The following is a 20,734-nucleotide window of genomic DNA, read 5'->3' as shown; positions in this document are numbered from 1 at the left end:
ATTCCTGGCGCTCACTCTTTTCTATGCAGTGTGCAAAGGAGCAAATTTTGACACTCCAAAATGGGTGCTAAATACACAAATGGATGACTAATTTTGATATGGCTGAATAAAACATTCCTACTGGAGACTTACAGATGGAAGGTTGTAGGCTGACACTGAAATGAATGACTTCAATTTAAAACAAAAAAAACCATCAGAAGGCTGAAGTAACTTGTGGTTGTTCTATAGGGAAGATTTTAGAAATTAGTTTTACTCATGCTCTTAGTAAATATGAAAAGGTATTAAGGGTATTATTATAACATCATGATATACTAAATTTGTTATTTCTAAATGTAAAGCAATACCTGAAGATTGGAGAAGAAATGTCCGATCTGTGGATAAACGTGACTTATCTTTTTCCGTCTTAACACTGCAGCAATACCATTGATATTGCCATTGTTCAAACGAGTCATTAACACAGCATCCAGTCTATCAAGGTGTCTTGCAAAGTCCCAAAAACACGCTTTCCTAGCAAAGCCACCATCTACTAGCATGTTGAAACCATTAATGCCAAACAGAGCAGCATCTCCTTGGCCACCTGGGAAGACATAGAGTGTTGGATGACTAAACCGAATGTTTCCAACCACATCTGAAGGTTCTAGGAGTTGCTCTATCGAGGCAGGTCTAAGGAATGGTGACATGTAGTTCATAAAATTGCCAATAGCTGTGCCTCCAGCAGTGAGGCAGTCGTCTGGATTTACTCGAACTTTACACATGCGACTGAATGTCTCCTTGGAGAGACGCTCAGTGCTCCAATCACCCTCGGGTGAACAGTGAACATCGACAGTAATACAGTTTTCGTAAGCTCGGAGGACTCGTTGCACTTCCGTTTCCTGGAAGGCGTCGATGAAGTCGGCTAGCGAGAAGGTACCATCCTGAAAAGAAATGAAAGAATTTGATTATGATATGTGTCAAGACCTTTATATGATAATACATAACTTAATGCTTCTTTAAATAATAATATAATATAATATAATATAATATAATATAATATAATATAATAATAATAATAATAATAATAATAATAATAATAATAATAATTAGGTGGTAGCCAGAGGGACTAATATTTTCTTAACCTTGGAAGGATTATTATTTATTTGTTGTATGGCTCTTAGTGCCAGGAGTGCCTGAGGACATGTTTGGTTCGCCTGATGCAGGTCTTTCTGTTTGACATCCATTGGAGACCTGTGCATCGGGATGTGGGATGATGATAATGAGGTAGGAAGAGGGTGAAACCTGATGTTGGCATGTGACCCAGGCTACTCCTGTTGAATAATATCAAGAAGCCTGCCGAAAGCTTAAGATCCCCATGTGATGGACAAATCACCATCATTGGTATCATATGCCCTCACTCCATACGAAAATTTCGGAGTGATTAGAAATTGCAGAGCACCACTTTTCCTATCCTGCTAGTCAACATTCTGGTAGTGAAAGTATTTTTCCACCAATGGGACACAGCTGCCCTGTGGGTGGGGGTGGTAGAATAACACCCACGGTATCTCCTGCCTGTCGTAAGAGGGCACTAAAAGGGGATCAAGGGACTGTTAACTTGGGAGCGTGGGTTGGCGACTACGAGGACTTTAGCTGAATCCTGGCATTGCTTCCACTTACTCATGCCTGGCTCCTCAATTTTATCTATCCTATCCGACCTCACTTGGTCAACTCTTGCTCTTTTCTGATCTCGAAAGTATTAGAGTGTTCAAGGGCTAGGGAGTCTTTCATTTTTAAACTCTTCGTGGCCCTTGTCTTCTCCTCCCTCCCTGTGGGTGGGGGTAAAATAACAACCCTCGGTATTTCCTGCCACTCGTAAGAGGTAACTGAAAGGTTTGCTATTTTTGCTATTTTGCTTTACGTCGCACCGACATAGATATGTCTTATGGCGACGATGGGATAGGAAAGGCCTAGGAATGGGAAGGAAGCGAACGTGGCCTTAATTAAGGTACAGCCCCAGCATTTGCCTGGTGCGAAAATGGGAAACCACGGAAAACCATCTTCAGGGCTGCCGACAGTGGGGCTCGAACCCACTATCTCCCGATTACTGGATACTGGCCGCACTTAAGCGACTGCAGCTATCGAGCTCGGTGTAACTGAAAGGGACCGCAGGGGCTCTTTAACTTGGGAACGTGGGTTATGACCACGTGGCCCTTAGCTGAGTCCTGGCATTGCTTCCACTTACTTGTGCCACGCTCCTCACTCTCATCTATCCTATCTGAACTCTCTTCGTCAACTCTTGTTCTTTTCCGATCCCGAAAGTATTACGTATCGAGGCCTAGGGAGCCTTTCATTTTCACGCCCTTCGTGGCCCTTGTCTTTCTTTGGTTGATACTTTCATTTTCCATTTTCCCTCCTCTGATCAGTGTTTAAATAGAGGATGGTTGCCTAGTTGTACTTCCCCTTAAAACAATAATCACCACTCATCACCATTTATTGTAGGACTGGCTGTATAAGGAATGACATTTGTAGAATGAAATAATTTTTTCAGTTGCTAAAATCTGAAATATAACACTTAGAACACTATATCATACCTGTAAAATATGATTCATTGTTTATTGTTCAATTTTTACAAAACACATCTAGAATGCCTCACATGTCAGGCACTTTTAGTTTTTTCGAAGACGAAAGATCAGTGTGAGACAGGTTGTTGAAAGTAAGGAACTTGTATTAGCCAATACCAGAAGTTATACGCACGCTATATTTTATCAGAGGTAGTTTTAGTCTCAACACACAGCCTGGTGCACGGCCCAATTGTCACAATGACTGCAGCTGTTGCTATAAAAGGCACCCGTGTGCTCGTTGTTTAGTGCCATGAGATACCTGCAGAATGGGTGGAGCAAGGGATCTTGGTAACTTTGAACGACGAATGGTCATTGGCCGTCAAATCCAATCAATCAATCAATCAATCAATCAATCAATCAATCAATCAATCAATCAATCAATCAATCAGGACCATTGCTGCCCTTCTTGAGTTGCTCAAAATTGATTGTCAGCGATGGGGTAGTGAACTGGAAACGGGAAGATACACCCACAATAAAACTAGGACCATTGTAGGCACGTGTGTCGACAAACAGGGACCGTCAAGAACTGCGAAAGGTGACATGGGGATATCGCATGACACTGTGTGATATTATCATCAGTCAATTCTGAAGTCTCACTAACTGTGCAGCTGGCAGGATGACTGTGAGGAATGGGTTCCATGCTTCCAACACAGCACATTCCGGTAGTGAACGCTAAGCGCACCGTCACTGGTCTGTGGATGACTGATTTAGAGTAATGTTATCACTCTATCCTATGTGGCAGTCGGATGGGACGATTTGGTTCCCCTATGAGTTGGGGCGGTGGAATAACAATCATGGTATCCTCTGCCTGTCGTAAGAGGTGACTAAAAGGAGCCTCAGAGGCTTTTAATTGTGAGCGTGAGCTGGCTACCATGAGGCCCTTAGGTGAGTCCTGCCATTGCTTCCACTTACTTGTACCAGGCTCATCACTTTCATCTATCCTATCCGACCTCCCTTGGTCAACACTTGTTCGTTTTGGACCCCAACGGTAGTAGGTGTCGAGGCCTAGGGAATTTTTTTATTTTCTCCCCCTTTTTTCGAAGTGTCGAACCCCTTCCGTATTTTCTCTCTGATTAGTGTTGCATAGTTATATTTCCTCTTTAAACAATTATCACCACCACCACCACCACCACCACCACCACCACCACCACCACCATGCGAAAAAATGTCGTTGATATCCTTAACACTAGCATTCTGTAAAGTATTTGTACTTGTAATTTTATTGGTTAGTTATTGACAAAATAATTCGTATGTGTAATTGAGTAAAATATTTCTTAGGTAACAATAGTCCGCCTCTGTGGTGTACTGGTTAATGTGATTAGCTGCTACCCCCGGAGGCCCGAGATCGATTTTGGGTTCTGCCACAAAATTTGAGAAGTGGTACGGAGGGATGGAAGTGGGTCCACTGAGCCTCTGGAAGTCAACTGAATAGAGGTGGGTTCGATTCCCTCCTCAACCACCCTCGAAGTGGTTTTCCGTCGTTTCCTACACAGCTTCCTTCCCTCTTCCTTATCTATTCCTCCTTCCTATCTGCCCATTCCCCCACAAGGACCCTGTTCAGCATAGTAGGTGAGGCTATCTGTGGGAGGTACTGGTCCTCCTTCCATGTTTTATCCCCCGACCCACAATCTCACGCTCCAGGACATTGCCCTTGAGGCGGTAGAGGTGGGATCCTTCACTAAATCCGAAGGAAAAACCAACCGTGGAGGGTAAACTAAGTAAGTAAGTAAGTAAGTAAGTAAGTAAGTAAGTAAGTAAGTAAGTAAGTAAGTAAGTAAGTAAGTAAGTAAGTAAGTAAGTAAGTAAGTAAGTAAGTAAGTAAGTAAGTAAGTAAGTAAGTAAGTAAGTAAGTAAGTAAGTAAGTAAGTAAGTAAGTAAGTAAGTAAGTAAGTAAGTAAGTAAGTAAGTAAGTAAGTAAGTAAGTAAGTAAGTAAGTAAGTAAGTAAGTAAGTAAGTAAGTAAGTAAGTAAGTAAGTAAGTAAGTAAGTAAGTAAGTAAGTAAGTAAGTAAGTAAGTAAGTAAGTAAGTAAGTAAGTAAGTAAGTAAGTAAGTAAGTAAGTAAGTAAGTAAGTAAGTAAGTAAGTAAGTAAGTAAGTAAGTAAGTAAGTAAGTAAGTAAGTAAGTAAGTAAGTAAGTAAGTAAGTAAGTAAGTAAGTAAGTAAGTAAGTAAGTAAGTAAGTAAGTAAGTAAGTAAGTAAGTAAGTAAGTAAGTAAGTAAGTAAGTAAGTAAGTAAGTAAGTAAGTAAGTAAGTAAGTAAGTAAGTAAGTAAGTAAGTAAGTAAGTAAGTAAGTAAGTAAGTAAGTAAGTAAGTAAGTAAGTAAGTAAGTAAGTAAGTAAGTAAGTAAGTAAGTAAGTAAGTAAGTAAGTAAGTAAGTAAGTAAGTAAGTAAGTAAGTAAGTAAGTAAGTAAGTAAGTAAGTAAGTAAGTAAGTAAGTAAGTAAGTAAGTAAGTAAGTAAGTAAGTAAGTAAGTAAGTAAGTAAGTAAGTAAGTAAGTAAGTAAGTAAGTAAGTAAGTAAGTAAGTAAGTAAGTAAGTAAGTAAGTAAGTAAGTAAGTAAGTAAGTAAGTAAGTAAGTAAGTAAGTAAGTAAGTAAGTAAGTAAGTAAGTAAGTAAGTAAGTAAGTAAGTAAGTAAGTAAGTAAGTAAGTAAGTAAGTAAGTAAGTAAGTAAGTAAGTAAGTAAGTAAGTAAGTAAGTAAGTAAGTAAGTAAGTAAGTAAGTAAGTAAGTAAGTAAGTAAGTAAGTAAGTAAGTAAGTAAGTAAGTAAGTAAGTAAGTAAGTAAGTAAGTAAGTAAGTAAGTAAGTAAGTAAGTAAGTAAGTAAGTAAGTAAGTAAGTAAGTAAGTAAGTAAGTAAGTAAGTAAGTAAGTAAGTAAGTAAGTAAGTAAGTAAGTAAGTAAGTAAGTAAGTAAGTAAGTAAGTAAGTAAGTAAGTAAGTAAGTAAGTAAGTAAGTAAGTAAGTAAGTAAGTAAGTAAGTAAGTAAGTAAGTAAGTAAGTAAGTAAGTAAGTAAGTAAGTAAGTAAGTAAGTAAGTAAGTAAGTAAGTAAGTAAGTAAGTAAGTAAGTAAGTAAGTAAGTAAGTAAGTAAGTAAGTAAGTAAGTAAAAATAATTTGGTTCAAATACGTGTTCCTTGTTCTGGTCTAACAGTCTAACACACATTTACATATAGCACAGCACACTTCCAAACACTGCAGAAACCCTTATTAATTGTACACTTCCTTCCATAGAATGCTGATTATCAGAAAGGGCATCTGACCATGAAACTGCGCCAAATGCACATGTGCGACACCGCTCGCACCTGTGAGCTTACCAGTGTGTGAGAAAAGCAGTGAAAAAGAAAGAGAAGCCAGTTCACAGGGAATTTACTTTCAAGTACATTATCCGCTCCTGTACTGCGATTGTTGTAGCATGCGTGTGAGAAAGAAAAGTTAATTTTCACCTGAAGAATCCAGGAACCATTGCCAGCGAATGTGTATCCAGCATGAATGAGGTGTCTATGTCGGGTGAAGCTCGAAAGCAGATTCCTAATACATTGAAGTAACGTGTTCAGTTGCGGATGGATCAAGACTTCCGTAACCAGGTTCTCAGTAGCATATTGGATCAGTCGTTCGCCTGAAACATAAATCAGAATACATTATTTCTATTTTGGAGGAATATAACTGGAGCATTTCTTACTTTTTTTGACATTAACTTCATTTCAAATAAATACGGGGATAATAAAACAGTAAATTTAAAACTGATAAAATACGCAGGCTGCTGCAAAAATGTCCAATCTGGCACAGTGTTGATGTAGTTGGGAGATACATGGATAAGTACTGAGTGGAGTCGGCTGTCCTGAAATGCTTTATTTTTTGTGGTTTCCCATTTTCACTTCCCAACTGAGGCTGGTGTCAGGAAGGGCATTAGCGGGCGAGTTGCCCGTACGGTTAGGGGCCCGCAGCTGTGAGCTTGCATCCGGGAGATAGTGGGTCCGAATCCCACTGTTGGCAGCCCTGAATATGGTTTTCCGTGGTTGTCCATTTTCACACCAGGCAACTGCTGGGGCTGTACCTTAATTAAGGCCACGGCCGCTTCCTTCACACTCCTAGCCCTTCCCTGTCTCATCGTCGCCATAAAATCTATCTGTGTCGGTGCGACTTAAAGCTACTAGCCAAAACAAGGAAGGGCATCTGGCTGTACAACCATGCCCGTTGAGGGTGGTGGCGGTGATAGAATAACTCCCACGGTATCCCTAGCCTGTCGTAAGGGGCGACTAAAAGGGGGCCCTAAGGACTCTTACTGTATGTGTGTTTTGGCGACCACGTGGCCCTTAGCTGAGTCATGTCATTGCTTCCACTTACTTGTGTCAGGCTTCTCACTTTCAACTATCCTATCTGACCTCTCTTCATCATCTCTTGTTCTTTTCCAACCCCGACTGTATTAGGTTTACGAGGCCTAGGGAGTCCTATATTTTCACGCCTTCCGTTGCTCTTGTGTTTCTTTGGCCGATACCTTCATTTTTCGAAAAGTCGGACCCCTTCCATTTTTCCCCTCTCTGATTAGTGTTAGAGGGTGATTGCCCTGTTGTACTTCCTCTTAAAATTATAATTACCACCTATGAAAAGTCATATAAATTCAAATCACATCATCTCCCACCCAAATTAAGAAACAGGATTAAGGACAGACTTACACAAGATGGTTTTGTCCAGTGGCATGGATCATGTATTTGTTTGGTGAAGATCAGTCCTTTCAGTCCAGCGAACCGACAGTGGATGCGTGGCCCCGGGGGACGGGTTCCTGCGGTGGGTGGCCGTGCCCTCTTGAAGGGGGAACTTTCCGCTCTGTTATCTCCATTTTTCTCAGTCTCAAGTATCTTCCTTCATTATTTGGCAACTTGTTCCTTTCTTCATATGTGTTACCATCAACAAACATTTTCCTCTCTATAATCCTCTGCAGTTGATAATTTCTTCGAAATGTGTGACTCACACCCTTCCTTATCATTCTCACCAGGTTCCTCTCCTCACTTCTGCTGCCATCTTCAGTACTTCCTCATTCTGTTTGTCCGTTTCACTTTCTTCACTCTTCTCCATAACCTCATTTCAAAGCTTCCCAAGTAATGTTTCTTCTTTATTTTAGTGTCCACGTTCCAGGGCCATAAGACATCACACTCCACACTTAGCAAACCTCTTTCTTAATTCAATTAGGATGCTCCAGAGAGTCAGCGAACCTTTTACCCTTCCAAAAGCTCTCATTCCCATAGACATTCTGCTTCTTATTTCCTCTGTGCAGCTTCGATCTCAAGTCAACAAACGTCTCAAATACTAACCACTTAACCTGTTCCAGCACCGTTCCCTCCTCTAATACATTAACTTTCCTTTGCAATTTCCATCCCTTTCGCTCCTTAAAAAGTCTTCTTTTCAGTAACATACATCAATTGGCTCTGTAAAATGCTTTTTTTCCAGTCAAGGAAACAGATATACATTTGTCTGTTTACTTCCGAAACCTGTTCTGTCATCATCCTCAGACACACAATCAAACTGTTCTTCTCCCATATTTTCTTCTATCTTACCATTTTCCATTGACCAAAATGTTACTTTTTAAAAACTACCCCAAGCCTCTCTTATCAACCACGTTGTATTGTTTAATAGTCCTAATTTTACAACCTTTCTTTCTATCACACTTATTTTTAACTACGTCTAGAACAGCTTTGTGATAACTTATATATTTTCTATCACTTCTATTTCTGTATAGTGCTCATCTGGCTTTATCAGCACCACATCTAGAATATTTTCCCCTCTAGTTGGTTTCATCGCACTCTGATTCAGCTCTTCTTCTCGAATTCATTTAGCCTACACAAGAAATTAGTTCCAGGCTAATTATTGGACATTAAAGGCAACCCATGCTAACCACTCTATCCGACTTAGTGCCAAGGATACGGATAGAGGAAGATTTTACCCTTCACTCGTCCAAAGGCTTTCATGGCCTGTGCAGAGACGACTTCCGTCTTTTCCATTCAACTTTTTTAATCAACTCTTGTTCTCTACCGACGCCATGCTGTCTTAGTCTATTAAAACTATAGGTTAACAACAACAACAACAACAACAACAACAACAATAATAATAATAATAATAATAATAATAATAATAATAATAATAATAATAGCAGCAATATGCTTTCGGTTTTTAATTAATTTCGTGTGGCTATTTCTAGCCGAGTGCAGCCCTTGTAAGGCAGACCCTCCGATGTGGGTGGGCGGCATCTGCCATGTGTAGGTAACTGCGTGTTATTGTGGTGGAGGATAGTGTTATGTGTGGCGTGTGAGTTGCAGGGATGTTGGGGACAGAACAAACACCCAGCCCCCAGGCCATTGGAATTAACCAATGAAGGTTAAAATCTCCGACCCGGCCGGGAATCGAGCCCGGGACCCTCTGAACCGAAGGCCAGTACGCTGACCATTCAGCCAACGAGTCGGACTATGCCTTCGATAAAATTATTATTTGTATAGCCTCAGTTACTGTGTGTACGGATTTGTATCTGACGTCACATAGGCTGCCTGGGCATCAATTTAGACATTCTGTTTTACTTTACCAGATGGCAGTGTAAACCGGATCACTGTTGGGCGATCTCTGAATGAATTTTAATTAGTTTTGTCGCGTAAACACTAAATGTGTCACCTGTAAGAGAAAACAATGCCTACATCGTACGAATGAAGCTTTTGTCGCCCTTCAAAAATCCAAATACCACTGCAGGGTTTGAATCCACGATCTCCCGATCCGGAGGTGGACACATTACCTCTGACCCACAAGGGGGAGCTTCTAAGTTTGACAAATGCACACCTTTGTTTCTTAAATATTACGTAAGTGGTTATGTGTGCAACCTGAATCACATCAATGACATGAATATGACCGCTGAGTTCAAGAAATATACGCCATTTGTAAATTACATCGGATAAAGGCCATGCAGGAGGGAAACTTTCAGTAATATCAAGACGGAGCATAAATACAAGATGTCTTCGGTAAAATTATATTTGTATACTCTATTGCTGTGACCTTAAAATATTTTCTCTCACACTTCCTGCTCGACGACTGCATTCATAATACAAGTGTTCTAGAAACACATTTCAGATTATTGTAATTCAGCGTAAATATTGGGGTACTTCTATTACAGCGGTTCCGTGAAATGAATAATTCATGATATGAAAGTTAAATCTAAGTCATTTAGACTAATATGTAAAAAGCAAAGCAAAGCAAAGCAAAGCAAAGCAAAGCAAAGCCATATCCGTACAGGCCATGAAGGCCCTTGGAGGAGTGAAAGGTGAATGCTTCCACTTTCCGTATCTCGACGCTATAAATAAATAAATAAATAAATAAATAAATAAATAAATAAATATGGGCAAGTGAGAGGCTTCCAGATGGCTGGACCTCAGCTGTTATCCATCCGATCCACAATAAAGGGAACAAAACAGTCCCCGGCAACTACTGAGGAATATTACACATTGCGGTCACATAAAATCTTTTCCAAGATCCTAGAACGGCATGTAACGCGGCAGCTTGATAAGGAGTTAGGAGATTACCAAGCGGGGTTCAGAGCATCGAGATCCTATTCTGAATAGATACAAAACCTCAAGACCATCCTCTTTCGTCGACTTCCAGAAGGTATACGACTACGTTGATAGAACAACTCGCTTCAAAACTCTTAGGGAACTAGGACTCAACAAGAAAATAAATAGGTTGGTGCAAGCTACCTTGCGAAACAGTATACTTCCAAAGTAAAGTTTAGAGGCCAGTTCTCGGAGAGCTTCCCAATCATAACAGGAGTGAGACAAGGAGTTGGAACCTCATGTATATTATTTAACTGTGTCCTGAAAAAAAATCATCAGGGAATGGACTAGATCCCTACCAGTGAACATCGGATTAAGAATGGGGGTCAAAGCAGACAACCTAAGGATCTGCTGTCTGGCCTTTGCTGATGACCTGACCTTACTAGCAAACGACATTCAAGAGGCTACTACGAAACTCCAAACACTACACTCAAAAGCGGCTAAAACAGGTCTCCTGATCAACATCGGAAAAAGCGAGTTCATTACCAATATCAAAGATGCCGTTAGAACAATAAGAGTCAGTAACACCGAGCAAAAACTGGGAAGTGCCTTGGAGAGTGTATTTTAGAAGACCTTAGTGAAATGGTTACTCTCCAACAGAGGGTAATTAAGGTAGATAAGGCATACCATGCCTGAAGGAAACTGTACGCTTCAAAACACCTATTGATGAATGTCAAACTAAGACACTGTAATGCAATAGTCAGAGCGTAGTCCTCTACGCAGCAGAGTGCCTACCTCTAACTAAGAATACCCCACCAAGAGCTCTTGAAGTACAAAAGAGGAAGTTCCTGAGCAGGATCGTAGGACCAAGGATCCTATCAGATGGAAGGTGATGGTACAAACCAAACCAAGGCTGTCCTATAAGATCTTCAAAGCAAGGGTAAAGCCACTGGATCGCTGTGGATCCAGCAAGTAGAGAAGGATCTGGCAAAAATTAATATTAATAATGCCATCATAATTAACAGAAGCAACTACCGTTCAACTATCAGAACCAGGCCCTTTCTAATATCCCTTAAAGAATATAACCACAATGAGACCAGGAAATGGTCCGAGCAACGCAAAATAGAGTTCAGCAAGAAAATGAAGGAATACTGGGCCAGCAGAAAAGGTCAAGGTACCAAGAAGAAATCAGCAGCCAAACCTACCATTAAGAACATCAGAAGCGGGAACAATCGACAACAACAACAACAACAACACAGCTAAAACACAAGCACCATGGTCCCCAGGCGGCCCACATGAACTAAAAAAATTCCCCTCTGCACTGAGTTCGGCAGATACACCTGATCGTTTAAATAATAATAATAATAATAATAATAATAATAATATCTTGCAGAAATTGTAGTGCCAACAGAAAAAGAACAGAAGGCCCTCGAGGTCTGCACCCAGAAAATGAAGAGAGCCCTCGGCCGAACGCAAAACATTTACAACAAAAAATGCCTCTCAATCTTCACCAAAATTCGACATTACAACACTGTGATCAAACCTGAAATACTATACGCGACTGAAACACTGGATCTCCAGAGAAAAACAGTACTTGAAGACATCCGAAAAGAGGAACGTAAAATCATCAGAAAAATTCTCGGCCCAAAACTGACTGACGAGAGATACCGACTGCAATCTCATACAAAAACTGAGGAGCTCTCAAACCTTGCGGCCGACATCAGAAAAAGAGGCCTGAAATTTTACGGACACATCAAACGCCTTCCAGAAAACAGACTGACAAGAATCTTACTAGAGGCAACAGAAAAGATCAAAACAAATAGGTGGACATTGGAAATCCGCCAAGACCTAGAAAAATCAGGAATCAAAGTGGCCGACATCGCAGACCGTACCTGCTACAGAACGAAAATCAGCAATTGGGAAGTACAATCAGAGGGAAACCACAAAAAGAAGACAGGAGCCAAATGGACAGAAGAACGAAGAACCACGATGAGACAAAAATTGAAGGCTGCCTGGCAAATAAGGAAATGCACAGCTTCTAAGTGAGCTGTGCGTGATCAGTTTTCTGGTCTTTTTCGCATCTAATAATAATAATAATAATAATAATAATAATAATAATAATAATAATAATAATAATAATAATGTTATTGGCTTAACGTCCCATTGACTACGTTTACGGTTTTCGGAGACGCCGAGGTGCCGGAATTTAGTCCCGTGGGAGTTCTTTAACGTGCCAGTAAATCTGCCGACACGAGGCTGATGTATTTGAGCACCTTCAAATACCACCGGACTGAGCCACGGTTAGGGTCAGAAGGCCAGCGCCTCAACCGTCTGAGCCACTCAGCTCGGCTTATAAGTATGAAGCAAATTTCCTATTAAACATACAGTTATTAATTATTCTATATCTAAAATTGCTTTCGACACACTAATTAGGCTTCAAAAATATAACTTTTGAAAGTGCTGTCTATACCTTACTCTCTTTAACACACAGTGTTTTGACCTGGTAACCAAGCGGTATAGAAGCCGCTGCTACGTACGGTGCTGTAGGTAAGTTAGTAAGTGCTGTACGATGGAAAGAACGATGTGGTTGTGCAGTTAGGGTCACGCAGCTGTGAGCTTGATTTCGGGAGATAGTGGGTTCGAACCCCCACTGTCGGGAGGCCTGAAGATGGTTTTCCGTGGTTTCCCACTTTCACACCAGGAAAATGATGGTGCTGTTCCTTAATAAAGGCCTCGGTCGCTTCCTTCCCATTCACAACCCTTCCCATGCTTGCATAGCCGAAAACTTTAAATGTTTCAGTGCGACATTAAAAAAACCAAACAGCAATAAATAAATAAATAAATAAATAAATAAATAAATAAATAAATAAATAAATAAATAAATAAATAAATGTGAATATACAATGAAAGATAAACTTCCGTGCAGTACAGACAATAGCTCAACTGTGACTTGTGTGCTCGTAGTAAAATATTTTTCGTTGCTGAAGGAATACAAAAGAACTCTTGGAGTCGCTCATTATAGAAAGCGGCGCGGCTGCCTTTCTCAAGTGGGAGCAGCATTGTTATTTGAGACTGGGCTCGAACCGAACACAACGGTATTACAAAGAGGAGGGAGGTAAAAAATATTAAAAAAATATTCTAGTGGCAGTCAGCATTGACGTCATTTTGCACGAGCGTAAAAAAACCTGCAATCTTAGCTTATTTTGTATCGAAGGCCAATGTCTTTTTATTCTTGTTCTTTAATGGTTACACGCTGTGAATGAAAACTTCCGTGGTACATTATGCGACTTAGAGGTAAATTGGATTATGTATATATGCAGGACTTTCTATCTAAATATAAGTTTACCGGAACTGGACCTTCTCATTTCATAACGCAAGAAAATAGAGAAATACCAGGCCTTTGAAGTTCTCTTCCCTTTACTTTTGAAAAATCATCAATGGCGTGTGCGGCCACGCACATGGTCACGCATGTTGGAGCGCGGAAATCTTATATATACTATGCATATGTATGTTTATTTACTTCTGTGAGATTTTGATGATGATGATGATGATGATGATGATGATGATTGCTATTTAAAGGGGCGTAACAGCTAGGTCATCGGCAGCTAATGGTACGAGGTGAACGAAATGAAAATTAAAACTTCAAAATGTATCCACTGACTAGAGTCTAAAACGAGTGACGATGAAAATTTGATCATGAAACAAAAACAGTCAGTGGATCCTATTCACGCTGGCCCCGCGATGTAGGGGTAGCGTGCCTATCTCTTAGCCGGAGGCCCCGGGTTCGATTACCGGCCAAGTCAGGGATTTCACCTGCATCTGAAAGCTGGTTCGAAGTGCACTCAGCCTACATGATTACAATTGAAGAGCTATCTGACCGTGACATGGCGGCTCCGGTCTAGAAAGACAATAATAACGGCCGAGAAGACTCGTCGTGCTGACCACACGACACCTGGTAATCTGCAGGCTTCACAGCTGTCGCTTGGTAGGCCATGGCCTTACGGGGGCTGTTGTGCCATAGGCGGGGGGATCCTATTCACAATTCTGTAAATACTGGGATGATACTTATCTAAAGGGGTCCAAAATTCAGGTCACCGGCCCCTCATAATGGTACTAATCACTGGTAAAGCAGAACCATAGTGTTCCTGCGATAGTGGTACTAATCACAGTTAATGTAGACTCATGGTATGTCACACACAATGGTACCACTCACAGGTAGCACAAACCATGGAGTAGTGGAACGAATCACAGGCCACGTATACAGTACTCATGGTGTTGCTCACATAGTGCTACTAATCATAGGCAATGTAGACCCACGGTGCAACACATTATGGTAACGTCCACAGGCAACACAAACCCATGGTGTAACGGTATTACTCTCAGGCAACGCAGACCCATGGTTTTCATCACATTGGTACTTATCATGGGCGCCAGTCAAACCCGTGGTTTTTCTCACAAAGTGGTGCCAACCACAGGCTACGTAGACCCATGGCGTTCCTTATTAAGTGGTACTGCGAGATTTTAAGAGGTTTGTTGTGGGGAACTATTATTAATGGCTATGACTATGACTGACTATGTCAATTTTTCTTTTTTGTTTTGTTTTGTTAAAAGAAGGAAGCCATTGTTTTCATTGTCGATACAGTTGTATGTATGGACGTTATATTTACATATATACTGAGAATTCAGCCCGAAGGCTGGTTTGATCAACAGTTCCGCCATCAGCTCCACAGACGGCCTAGGCGTCACTGAAGAGGCGTACTAAGTAAATGAGTGAAGTCAGAATTTGATGTTACATATCAGTCTGCCAAGTCGACCAAAATACACGCATCAACCGACTATGAGCGACATCTTCACACCATTTATAACAAGGACTGGCTGCGTAAGGAGTGGCGTTACTAGCATCGATCATACCGCAGTCACTTTCATATTATCGGAGCCAAGGATGAGACTGAGACAGGTCAGAGTTTGTTTGTTTGTTTGTTCAACCCTTGTCCCGTTTCTCTACGGGGTCGGGTATGACATGAGATGAATCTGTCATGGCGGTTTTTTATGACCTGAAGGCCTTCCTGAAATCAACCTCTTCAGAGGAGTTCAGAGGGTAAAACCCGATGCCGGCATATAGCCTACTCTGTCGAACAGCACCAAGGGGTCTGCACAAGGCTTAACGTCACCATCCGACGGACGAATCACCCTCACTCCCTATGAGCACTGCGGAGAGGTTTGGAATTTAATCCAGGCTTTTGGCACGCAATCTAGTGATCAGAAGTTGTATACCGCCACCTCCCCTACACTGCTGGCCCTGATGGTGAAAATTTTTTTCGACCAGCGGGACTCGAACCGGCTAACCACGGTGTCAGACCATTTATACTTCAATGCCTTAACGATCATAGCCATCAGGCGGGCTACTGAGATAGGTCAATGAAAATAACAAATTTGTTCTAGCCCACACCAGAAGACATAGCGCTCGTCGACACAGTTAATATAATCTAAATTATAAGCTTTTCTGCCGGATCCGTGGTGTAGGGGTAGCGTACCTGCCTCTAACCCGGAGGCCCCGGGTTCGATTCCTGGCCAGGTCAGGAATTTTCACCTGGATCTGAGGGCTGGTTCGAGGTGCACTCAGCCTTCGTGATTACAATTGAGGAGCTATCTTATGGTCTAGAAAGCCAAGAATAACGGCCAAGAGAATTCACCGTGCTGACCACACGACATCTCGTAATCTGCAGGCCTTCGGGCTGAGCAACGGTCGCTTGGTAGGCCAAGGTCCTTCAGGGCTGTAGTGCCATGGGGTTAGGGGGTTATAAGCTTTTCTGTCCACTTCTCCATTTCGTGTTTCGACATCTTTATTTGTCAAGAAAACGGACAGTAAATCGTTGAATGAAAAATGAAAACCTACAACCTGTTTTCCAGTCATTGACCGGGTCAGGGATGTAATGAATGAAACATATATAGGTTGTTATTACAATGGGGACGCCACTCCCAAGGTGAAGTAAATTATTATTAATCAAAATTCAATAAGCCTTCACTAGATCCTCCGGTGCCGACTCCCATACATATTATTGACTATTAATGATCCCACTGTCACTGTTTTCCTGGGACAGTTCCGGCTTTTAATGAAGTGTCCTGGTATTCCGATAACCGGACGCGAATTTTCCGATTATTCGTTTTTCATAAATATCGGTCAAGTTTGCTGCGACACGTAACGTAAACACGAAAAACAACATATCGATTTTCATTCCGTCGAGATCGCATAAATCGATTGTGAGAGCACTTTCACCAATAGTACATCGCTAGAACTGTAGGTTTTGCGTGGGGGTAGTAGAATATAGTCATGGTATCTCCTGCTCGTCACCCCCTGTAGATAGAGGTAGTAGAATAACACCCCCTGTATCCGTATGGCTGTTGTAATAGGCAACTGCAACGGGCCCGAGGGGCTCTTAACGTGGGAGCGTGGGTTGGCGACCACGAAGAACTTAGCTGGGTCCTGGCATTGCTTCCACTTACTTGTGCCAGGCTGCTCACTTTTTTCAATCCTAGCTGACCTCTCTTGTTATTTTCCGACCCCGTAGCTAATAGGTTTTCGAGGGCTAGGGAGTCTTTCATTTTCACGCCCTTCGTGGCCCGTGCCTTTCTTTGGCCGATATTTTCATTTTTCGAAGTGTCGGATCCCTACCATTTTTTCCTCTGATGAGTGTTAATAGAGGATGGTTGCCCAGTTGTGCTTCCTCTTAAAACAATAACCACCACCACCACTTATGGTTTCTGGTGTTGATTCTTCTTAGGCTGCCGGCCTTAAAACGGCTTCTTTCAAAGGTTCGTGTAAGAAACGTGAATGTTTCAATCGTGCTAATGATTTGTTCACTCTAGAAACATCTGAGGATACTCTGTCTCGATTCCTGGTTGCCTCCAGGGTCGATGGACAGAGCTTCCTTCCACAAAATCCGTTTCTAATTAGTAATGCTGTTGAGAATATTGTTGGTGGAGTGGTTGATGAGAGTGGTGAGAGTGGTGCTTATCAAGACCACTTCTGTCGTACAGAGCAAGACGTTACTGGAAGGTACGATGTTTGGATCAGTGCCTGATAAGGTGCAAAAGCGTAAGTCCTTGAACTCCTGTAAAGGAGTCATTAAGGGACTTAGTCAAAGGCTCTGATTATCTTATCCAGGTCCTTGCACGTCGGAGACTGTTCTCAGCTACGTTGAACCATTTTGTTGTCCTGGGAATCGGAGTGGCTAGCTATCCGTACTCCCAAGCTGAAAGCAATTAAGAAGACAACTACATGTGGCGGTCCGCCTTCACGGAGAGAGGCCGTAGTTTTATGTAGGCAGCGGATAGGTCACGGAAGATCTACGCACTCTTACCTCCTAAAGAGGGAAGACACCCGCCCCCAGTGTGTTCTTGTGGTGCCGACTTCTCCCACATCCTCACTGAGCGCGCGGATCTCTGCAGGAAACACTTGAACTCATACTAGCCGATGATGAGACTACTGCTGATCTCGTCATCCACTTTATGTGTGAGAGTGGATTAATTACGGTCATGTAGATTTCAAGTGTTCTGTTACTTAGGAAACTTACGATCCCTTTTGATGCGTTCGTGACATTTTCGGCTTAATACAATAATTTTTGTTTAATTTTAAAAATCCATTTTCAAATAGCTTTGTTGAATGAATTGTTTTGTTTCATTTTAAATTTATTTTCCACTTAATTTGTTCAGAAAAGCTGATTATCTAGTTGTACTTCCTCTTAAAACAAAAATTACCACCACCATCACCACCACTCCATTGGCTCTCTTGTTCTCTTCTGACTCCTAGGGCATTAGGTTCGTGATGCCTACCACGTCCTTGGTGGCTCTTTCCTCCTTTTCCCCCCATTCTTTCAAGGGCCAGACCATTTCCATTTTCTCCCCAGATGAATCTTTCGTGGGGCTGATCATCTCGTTGTGTTCCGTTTACGACCACCGAAGCTCTGAGATTTTTAATGCCATTACATTTGACGTAACATTCTTACTGACGAAGGTTCTAGATCTTGAATCCGACTGCTATGAAGATTTGACAACCAGTATAGAGGCATACCCACCATCTCTGCTGGGAAAATGCTAAAGATATTCAAACGCCACAAGCAAATCCCTCATCAATTTGCACCAGGCTATTCAAAGGAAACTTGATCATTGATCAAGAGACACGGAGCGGCGAAAAAATAGGAAGAAGAACATCAAAGGGGAGCTGGATCAATAACCCAATGTATGTGGTAGAGATGGGAAGCCTTCTCGTAACTTCCACAACCGAGTGTTGAACTTGCAAGTTTATGGAGATAAGCAATGATGTACTGTAAACAGCAACGCATAAACATAGAGAGTAAGAATAAAATTCCTTTCAACTGGAAAATTGTCACGCTTGACACTAAAGGAAAAGTTATATCGGAGTTATTATGTTTATGAATTATTTAATAATTCATTACATAATTATGTTCTGCAGTGGGTTGTTTTTAGCTTACATGTTACGGATACGGATAAAAATGCAGATCACCGGGCAAGTTGGCCGTGCGGTTAGGGGCGCGCGGCTGTGAGCTTGCATCCGGGAGATAGTGGGTTCGAATCCCACTGTCGGCAGCCCTGAAGATGGTTTTCCGTGGTTTCACAGATCGTTACCAGTTTTACTTATATGCGCTTTAAAATTCTATTAGACATACTCGTTAAGGTACGAGGAACGAGTTAAGGTGTAAAAATACTGCGTTCACGCAAATTTTTGGTTTTCAAATTGCTTTACGTCGCACTAACACAGATAGGTCTTATGGCGACAATGGAATAGGAAAGAGCTAGGAGTCGGGTTGAAGCGGCAGTGGCCTTAATTAAGATACAGCCCCAGCATTTTCTGGTGTGAAAATGGGAAACCACGGACAAGCTCACACCTGCGCGACCAACTCGCTCGTTCAACATTATTTTTAGGATGAAAGAAGAGTTATGACGTCCCACTTGACGCCATAGAGTGTCGTTATACGAAGAATTAAGTCCGAATTTTCACTACTGCACATACGGTACGAATTTTGTAAAAGATCATGGAAACGGGAGATATGTTATTAAATACTGTTGGTACATTTATCCGCACTCCTATTTGTCAATTTTCCGAAGCCCATTTGATTTGACAGTAGAGAACTTTATTAGTCGATGTATAGTGTTACAATTGTGTTACGGAGTTACCGTGTAAGTACGTAACTTCATGTAATGAAATTCATTTAGGGAGAGTATATGAAATGAAAAGAAAGATCGTTGTTAGTGTGCAATTTTCCACTGGGAATAACAATTAGGCAATACTTTTTTTTAAATATACAAGAAAGGCTTTTAATGTCAAGTCGCTTTATATAATGTTATTTATGAAAATCGTACGTAGTTTATTTTTAAAAATGTTTTGAGATCGGACTGTTTTGAACATATACAGGATTATCAGTATTTCTGCACGATTTTCTAGCATCACGATAGTATTTATGAGGGTTATACGTGCGGTTGAATAGTTTTTAAACGCCTTCAGATAGTCTTATAGGCCTATTCAGTATTTTCTTTTGACATTTTGCTGTTTGTGGTGGTGGTGGTGGTGGTGGTGGTGGTGATTATTGTTTTAGGAGGAAGTACAACTAGGCAACCATCCTCTTTGCTGTTTGTGAAGTTAAAGAACAAAATGGTTGCCTCTATTCCATATGGGTAGATTAACCATATGATTTATGGCGTCAGAAATATGGCTAACATCCCATTCCATTAGCTAAATTTAGATAATATAATACGTTGTTTAATCCGTAACAATTGGAAAAATCCATAATGTTTGCATATTTGTTTTTTGGACATGGTAAAATTTATATTAAAACAAATATAAGACCCATCCTGGGAACGTTTGGGTTCTTTACCAAAATCCGGGTGACGTATGACTTAATGGAAATCTTGAATTTCCAAACCTTATAATATAATGCAGCCGGCCCCGCGGTGTAGGGGTGGCGTGCCTGCCTCTTACCCGGTGGCCCCGGGTTTGATTCCTGTCCAGGTCAGGGATTTTTACCTGGATCTGAGGACTGGTTCGAGGTCTACTCAGCCTACGTGATTACAATTGAGGAGCTATCTGACGGTGAGATAGCAGCCCCGGTCTAGAAAACCAAGAATAACGGCCAAGAGGATCCATCGTACTGACCACACGACACCTCGTAATCTGTAGGCTTTGAGGCTGAGCAGCGGTCGCCAGGTATATAGGTCATGACCCTTCGGGGCTGTTGCGCCATCGGGTTTGGTTTGGTATAATACACTTAACCAATTATTCTATTCGACATTTTAGTCGAAATGTGATCGTCTCACCTAGAAGTGATTAATGCAGCCATTAAAAAAAAGAGTTTGGTTAAACTTTTTCGTTTTAATTCACGACCGCGAGAAGTATCCTCTAACGTCAATTCTGAAATACTAAAAATTTAGTCTAGTTTTGACGTAACTGTCAGGTCAGTTTGGTGTGTCGTCAAAGGGGATTTGCAGCAATTTGAGCCTTATCCAGATCACCACAGTGACAGCTATTCAATAAAAGAGAATCTCCTGTGCATGGACCGCTCTAGGTGAAATGATTAACCAACCCGTCAGCAGAGTGAGGATTTCGA

General features: G+C 41.4%; 1 protein-coding gene across 1 annotated transcript in view; it reads right to left on the bottom strand.

Annotated features, from left to right (window-relative positions):
* LOC136863500 (microtubule-associated protein futsch) overlaps positions 1 to 20,734 on the bottom strand; it is a 133,854-nt gene that overhangs the window by 37,181 nt on the left and 75,939 nt on the right. The window contains exons 3-4 of the mRNA XM_067139896.2: positions 6,033 to 6,205; positions 345 to 914 (exon numbers count right to left, since the gene is read on the bottom strand). Of these exons, the coding sequence (XP_066995997.2) occupies positions 345 to 914; positions 6,033 to 6,205 (743 nt within the window). The remainder of the gene's footprint in view (positions 1 to 344; positions 915 to 6,032; positions 6,206 to 20,734) is intronic.

Source organism: Anabrus simplex, chromosome 1 (assembly GCF_040414725.1).
Source record: "Anabrus simplex isolate iqAnaSimp1 chromosome 1, ASM4041472v1, whole genome shotgun sequence".
Taxonomy (NCBI): Eukaryota; Metazoa; Arthropoda; class Insecta; order Orthoptera; family Tettigoniidae; genus Anabrus; species Anabrus simplex.
The sequence above is the reverse complement of the archived record's forward strand: the minus strand, read 5'-3'. Positions and strand labels throughout refer to the sequence as shown.